This window comes from Lolium rigidum, chromosome 5 (genome assembly GCF_022539505.1).
Source record: "Lolium rigidum isolate FL_2022 chromosome 5, APGP_CSIRO_Lrig_0.1, whole genome shotgun sequence".
Lineage (NCBI taxonomy): Eukaryota > Viridiplantae > Streptophyta > Magnoliopsida > Poales > Poaceae > Lolium > Lolium rigidum.
Window position 1 is genome coordinate 241,747,350 of NC_061512.1, and position 7,191 is coordinate 241,754,540.

The following is a 7,191-nucleotide window of genomic DNA, read 5'->3' on the forward strand; positions in this document are numbered from 1 at the left end:
TCCAATAGCTACAGTAAAAAATCTAAGAATTTCAATTGAGGAAACAGGAAATGGAAGAAAATAACCAGAAAATGCAGGAACATGAAGACTGGGTGGTTCTCTATAACTGGCGTGTCTCCAGAGTGCCGTCAACTTTTCACAGGTGAATACAAGGCTCATGCTACCTGCTTTCCTTTCCTAACTCTATCTAGTTCAGCCTCGGCTATTTGAAGTGATGATTTCAGTGTAGACACTCTCTCTTCTAGCTCCTCCACGCTGCCCCTTTTCAGGGTGGGTGTGTATGGTGCAAGGAAGTGCTTGGAGAAGTTTTGTAGAGCTTGAACACCACATACCTGGAGAAAAGAAAAAGTGGCCAATTATCTTTCAAGTACTAACAAGTAGAAGTTTCAAAATGCTAAGTGGATTCCTTGCCTCCTCTGGGAGCAATGGCAATTTGGTGATATTGAAGTCGTCGTACAGCATATGAAACTGATCAACATACTTTTGTTGCATCTTTACCCGTGCTTTTAGCAGTTTCGACTCAACAGCTGCAAGGTGATGACACATGAGTCTATAGAAATGCACAGATGCAATGGAACGTGTTTGAAATGAATAATTATGTAGTGTGGGGTTCTTGTTTTGTCCAGTACATATAAGGCTTCTTTTCTTTAATACTACAGAATCCCTATTGAGCCAAAGTTTCAGAAACATGATTCTCTGCTTGCACAATATGGGTTTATGATATTCAATCATCTAACTGGTATATTTCCAGGAAAACCTTAATACAGTAGATTTGCCAGATAACACAACTTTCGTACTAACCTTCCTCGTCAAAAATAACTTGATTGATTATAATGTTGTGTGCATCAATCTCGAATTTCGCTAGCTCTTGCACCAATCTCTCCGTTTCATACAATGAAAGAAATTCAGGAATACAGACACAAACAAAGGTTGTCAAGTCCTGAGAAGAAAACAAAAAATGAGTCAGAAGGGGATAACTAACGTTAGGTGCTCTCAATTATGAGACATAAACCAATGGTAAAATTATGAGACAAACCAGCATGAGTGAAAATTCTATGCTGATCTTATATGCATAAGTTGAAACAATTGAAGAACATTTGACAGGCTTACACAGCTACAGACGCATGCATAATGTATTGCATATACAATGTTTCTCAAGGCACCAAAAGCTACAGTTACAGCTCACGGTTGCTCTATAGATAGCGGTAACTATAAAAACGTTTTATTCTAAGCATACCGTGGAATGGTTCTATTCCCTAGCAACAAATTTAAATTTGATAGTTTCGCAGGAGCAACAATATATAACTGTGAATACAAGCCTAGACCATAATTCACATGGGCTATAGCTGAGTATTAATTGATTTTTGTGTGGTACATGCCCATTATCAATTGTATTCTCAACTTTTTGCATGTAATACATGACTGCGTAAGCATAGTTCTTCCAGTGGCAGTTTGGCTTAGTTTACTCTTTTCCTTCACAGACAGAAGAGAATTAACATGCTAAACATCCTGCTTATTGTTCCAGAGGGGATTTAGCCCGGTACCATAACAGAATTAGCAGAGTTCGTGGTCCAAACTCCAAAGCACATTCAGGTTAGGAAACACGTGCAGACTGTGAGTGCATCCTCGAAAGCATACCTAATGCTCCAGGATCACACACCCAGCTGCAACAAGCAGTGCATGAAACATTAAATCTGGCATACAATTCCTAGGGCATTACCAACACTGAAAAGCAAAAGCAGCAAAAATAACTGGGTATACTTTTACAACTGTCACTTGACGGGGCAACACAGAACAGAGACTAAAGTAAAGTAATAAACATTCTATCATGTCAGTACATACATTTATTTGGTTTTCTATAAAGTTGGTAGTCTTACGGGATCTTTAAATTGCCTGTTCACTTGCTCGATCACATCCTTCATGCCTTCGATCCTCCCAAGCATTGCATCCTCGTTCAATTCATCACCGAGACCAAAAAGTCGAGTGGCCTGTCACGGTCACATATTGTTGTGTTTATCTAGTTAGTCAAATTACAAGTTTGTACGAAATGTTAAAGTACATATCAAGGGCAGATTACTATTTAACTTCAATACAGTGGAACAATGCTATAAAGTCATCACGATATTATTTTAATGTCTACAACTCAACATATCAAGCAATTAAGTAACCATATTTTATTCGTGATGTCATTAATTCCTCGACATCTTGCAGCAGAACAGACTTCCACTGCTATTTATTTTTTGTAAGTTATTATACAATGTACTGTCAAGATGAAATGAATAAACACAATATGTTACTTAGTTCCCAGAAAGCTAATTAACATCAGAAGAAAAGCAACACGACCATGTGCATACATGTGTGGCCAACGCGACAACGACCATAGTTTCCAATAAGTTGAATTTTTATAAGGTTAATTGATACCTGATTTATCAGGCCACCAAATCTATTTTTTAAGTCCATCATTTTCTCTAGACCCTTCTCCAGTGTTGCAGGGAACTGCAGCAATCTTAGAGTATGCCCTGTAGGAGCAGTATCAAAAACTACAACAGAGTAATCCATTGTTTGAACTAATCTGCAGTAATAAGAGAACAAAAGTTAAGACTCTGGGAGTTGCTGGAAATTGAGCAATGGGCTGAATAAGAAGTTTTTTTTTTTTTTGCAAAGAGAAGAAAGCGAACACCAAACTGGAGGCTATAATTACTTCAGCATTTCAGCAAAACTCATAGCTTCATCGACTCCTGGAATTGCATTTGTCAATTCTGAAATAAATCCTTCCATTCCATCATTGCCAAAATCATCATTTTCTACTTTGGGATCAATTTCCTGAAAAATAAGCAGTGAAGTGGATTAGCCAGAACACCTTTTTCCGGTAAGAGGAGTGAAGTCTTTATCTTACTGAAAGAGTCAGACTAATGAAAGTGAAAAATCCAAATGATAAAACAATAAGGGTAACTACGAAACTGAACAGAACCATGTTACCAGGTAGCAACAGTCTGCAAAAGAAAATTATGACTGGAGTAGAAGCTGTTGTATATCGTGCATTGCAGTAAATAACTGTATCTTGGAAAAAAATCTTTGTAACAACATGTTCTCAGACAGACAAACATGTAAAGGTTATGACAACTGGAGCAATAACAAGGGTTCCACTAACCAAAAATCCTCTTTGCAGTGAACCAAACATCTTGTTTTCTACTTTCCCTGGCGTAATAAAAAAGGAAAATGCTAGATAATAGGCTTTTTACACAAGTCAGGAACCTTACTTTCTACTACAAGTCCACCCTCAGTTAAACATATAAAAAGGGAAATTTCTGAACAGCATATTTAACTCCCACTAGTCACAGACCTCATCCTCAACTGTCATATTTGAAGGAACATATAAGGTGAAATCACTAATGTATTATTCAAGCAAATGCAGAATCTGCATTGGGAAGGTTGGTGAACATACAGGTCCCATCACTAGGCAACAACCCACATATCAGAAGTAGAAACAAAAGGCTAAACGAGTCCAGAATTGGAAATTTCCACTTTTAACAGCCATCAAGAGGGCCTCTGGTACAGATGCATCTCTAGTACTTAGTTCCCTACCTAGAGAATAGGGATAACGTAAGGATATTTTAGTGACACTCCCTCTCCTCTCCGCAGTACCATCACTATGGTCGAATTGGGTGAACCTATTAGACCGATGGAATCACCTAGCCACGGGCATGGAGTCTCAATCGACGCGAATACCAACGAATTGGGCCGACTGGAGCGAACCGGCGGGGAGTGAAAAAGAAAAGAAAAGAAAATATAGCATTACCATTGCGTAGAGGTTGGAGAAGCCCTTGACGAGGGTGGGGAACTTTGTGAAGCGCTGCTGGAAGGCGTCGCTGAGGTTGTGGGCGGGGTCGGTGGAGATGACGAGCACGGAGCTGCGGACGGAGGCGAGGAGGATGGAGACGATGGAGCTGCAGGTGGTCTTGCCGACGCCGCCCTTGCCGCCGACGAAGACCCACTTGAGGGTGTCCTGGTCCAGGAGGTTCCGCACGGACGGGTCCGGCATGTCGCCGGCCTGCACCACCGCCACCGACGACATGGTCGCGCTGCTCCGATTCCGCGGTGGGGGGAGGTCCGGGGCGGGCGAGAGAGATCTGGAAGGGGAAGAGAGGGTGGGAGGTGAGGACAGGTGGTACACGACACGAATCGTCTAGTGCAAATTTCTTTCCCCTTGGGGACATTTTCGCTTTGGAGGAGTACTTTTAGTCCAAAGGAAATATTAGAGAAAGAAATATATGCCTTGCTAATTTATACCACCACAACTTTGTGCACATTTATTCGCAAAGGAGTAGCTTTCATCCCAAACAACAAAAGTTAACATTTCAACAATGATCAAAGACATAGTATAAAAGATATGAAAATTGTCTAAAGCTTTTTTCGAGATTACGTGAACGTCTACCATAAATTTATAGAAGGCTGAAATATTTACAAGAATAGCTTTCGCTGCGAACAAACGAAGGCTAAGGCACTCCAAAAAAAAAAAAAGGAAAGAAGAAAGGAGGTATGCGGTGAATGGATTATTTGTGTTGCTGGAACACCATGCATTCCTATTCTTTCATAGTGTGTGACTGACGGTGTACACGAGCATGTCAACCTGCTTCTGCACCCTTCCACTACCTGTCGTGCTCCGCAATCCACCAAGCTTGGATCGAGCTCTCCGACGTAGGCAACTGAATGTCGATTCCCAGGTCATTAGCACAGTTGAACCAAACTTGTCGTGTGTGAACACACTGCAGTAGGATATGGTCCGCCATGTCCTCCTTCTAGAGGCACACGTAGCAGGGGGAGAGTTGTCTTGTAGCCCATGCCTGATGCATCGGCCAGAAGTCTAAATGTTGTACCGAACAACCAACCACATGAATAACATGCTCTTCGGGGTGGCGCGGCATCTCTAGATTGAGTCGCTCAATTGGGAGATCAACTTGCCATGGCATAGCATCGTATATGTGGACTTGGCCGAGTATACTCTAGAGGCAGGCCAAGGCCAAGTAAAGGTGTCAGCGATCGTGGCATCACGCGACAGCCATTGACAGTTATCCAAAGAGCAAGTCACTCGAACGCTCCCCTCGTCGCCAGGTTGCCATAGAACTCTGTGATCCAGACGTTTCCGAGAAGCCCATACACCACAGTTATGGCATTGCGTGTTCTCGTGTTTATCGTCAGACAAAGGCATCAGAAAAAGTCAGACGCCGCTCGCCCATTAATCCACTGATCGCGCCAAAAGAGTGTGTTCTTGTTGTCTCCGACATTGATCTGAACCAGACTATCGAATACACTACGCACCTCAGCATCCTTGATCATGGGAAGGCCTTTCCATGGTCGGTCTATGTATGTTCTCTATAACCACTCCTAACGGACACAGAAAGCCAATCCCTTGCAACCGCAAATCCTTGACACCGATCCCGCCAGGTGAGCGGTCGTAGAGACAATTGCAGTCCCAGGTAGCGAATAGGAAATTATGTGATAGGGATATACATAATGCCGGCGACAAGTGGGGTTTAACAAAAACGAACACGTCATCAGCATAGGTGGAGAGCCTCTGGATGTGAGTGCAGTTGCCGATCTGGGAGAGAAAGCCCAACTCTGTAGTTCTGCATATGAGGAGCGTGACAAACCTACATAGCGAGAACGAACAGTTGTGGGGATAGATGGTCTCCTTGGCGAAGGCTACAGGCATGCACAATCTTTTCTCTTGGGACACCATTAACCGAAACTCGTGTGGATGTCGTGTGAAGCGCAATGGCAATCCAATGCAGCCAGGGCTCAGGGAAGTCAAGCTTGCGTGGCACCTTGATGAGGAAAGACCATTAGAGGGAGTCGAAAGTGCGAGAAATATCAAGTTTCGGTAGGACACCCATCTCCTTCATGCAGTTGATTTCCCTGGCCTTCTGACGAACAAGGATGAAGTTGTCATTAATGAACTTGCTTGATAAAACCTGCATGATCACAACCTCCATTCGGAGCTCATTATACTTAGATGAACAAATAGCTCAACCCTGTGAGGTGCATCCTCGATCGGGTGTTCATATTCACAGATTTGGAGGAATTTTTTTCTATCTACACACTACCGAAAAAAGGCTTACCAGTGACATACATGGTTTCTGCACGACAACAATGATATACAACTAGTGATAATGTGTACCACTGAAGGGCTCCCACATGTTCCTGGTTATGCTCAGTAGTGACAACAAAATCGATCATTGTCTGTTACCAGTAGTTAATTCATCCGGTGACCGGGCCTTTACAACGACATTGGAGGGACGTACGGATAAATTGGTGAAAGTCACTAAAAGTCCTAATCTAACGACAATTCACTAAATAAGTATGTTACTAGTAAGCTATCAGTGACACTTTATTATGTTTATGCACTGTCATTTCGTGATTTACAATGATATGGACATTCATGCGGAAGTTGTCATTAATGAACTTCCATTGTCGAACCGATATGTAGACATGGCTTGTTTTTAGTCGACCATCATTAGTAACTTAGCATTGACGCTCGCATTTTGTTTATGGATGTCATTAGTAGTCTAAAGTGGTGCACTCATTTCTCAACATCATTGGCAGTTGTTTTAGCCCTTCGCTAGTTCAATTTTCATGAATAAAATAATACCTGTACTAATGCGATCCACGCTGGCATATAGTTGTAAAGATAATATTCAGCATGTATAGATGAACAAGGAATAACATGCTCAAAAGAATGTATGACATCGGATCATTATGGTGCACACATGGATTGGCTACAAAATATGTGCAAACATTTAAGCTGGAAATAGAAAATCATAGAATCAAAAAAAATTGCACGACAACAGATAATTGTGCGTGGATGAATAGATAGATCAAAATAACACTAATTTTTATTGCGAACTGTTGAACTTCCAAAGAAAGGGAAAAAGGTAAGTTTTCGCATATGAACCATAAAGAACCTGAATATGCACTCTGGTGGCGGAAATGATCATCAGATCGTATCATTCTTCGTTATTGCTTAGCTCTAGAGAATAACATAGGAAAAGGAGTCCTCGCTTCTTCTTCGAGAAAGTTTGGCTCGAACATCAAGAGTCCGGGACCTGGTTTCATCCAAATGGCATGAGTTGGTGAGGTTTGAGCGCACTTTCCTAGCCCCCCATTGGCGTTTGGTAACATATATCAGCGGGT

General features: G+C 41.9%; 1 protein-coding gene across 1 annotated transcript; it reads right to left on the minus strand.

Annotated features, from left to right (window-relative positions):
• Nucleotides 1-72: 72 nt before the first annotated feature.
• Nucleotides 73-4,111, minus strand: LOC124652741 (ATPase GET3A-like). Its single transcript, XM_047191782.1, has 7 exons — nt 3,800-4,111; nt 2,702-2,823; nt 2,422-2,572; nt 1,878-1,988; nt 802-940; nt 412-527; nt 73-332 (listed from the first exon to the last, which is right to left on the minus strand). The coding sequence occupies exons 1-7, from the start codon at nt 4,073-4,075 to the stop codon at nt 156-158; spliced, it is 1,092 nt and encodes a 363-aa protein (XP_047047738.1). The 5' UTR covers nt 4,076-4,111; the 3' UTR covers nt 73-155.
• Nucleotides 4,112-7,191: the final 3,080 nt, after the last annotated feature.

Bases quoted from the DNA above. Each gene is read 5' to 3' on its own strand.
- LOC124652741 (XM_047191782.1), bottom strand. From the start codon at position 4,075: ATGTCGTCGGTGGCGGTGGTGCAGGCCGGCGACATGCCGGACCCGTCC. The intron at 941-1,877 runs GTAAGACTACCA...TTTTCTTCTCAG, and splicing joins ACAGGCAATTTAAAGATCCC to GACTTGACAACCTTTGTTTG. The intron at 333-411 runs GCAAGGAATCCA...TCTTTTCTCCAG, and splicing joins TGCCATTGCTCCCAGAGGAG to GTATGTGGTGTTCAAGCTCT.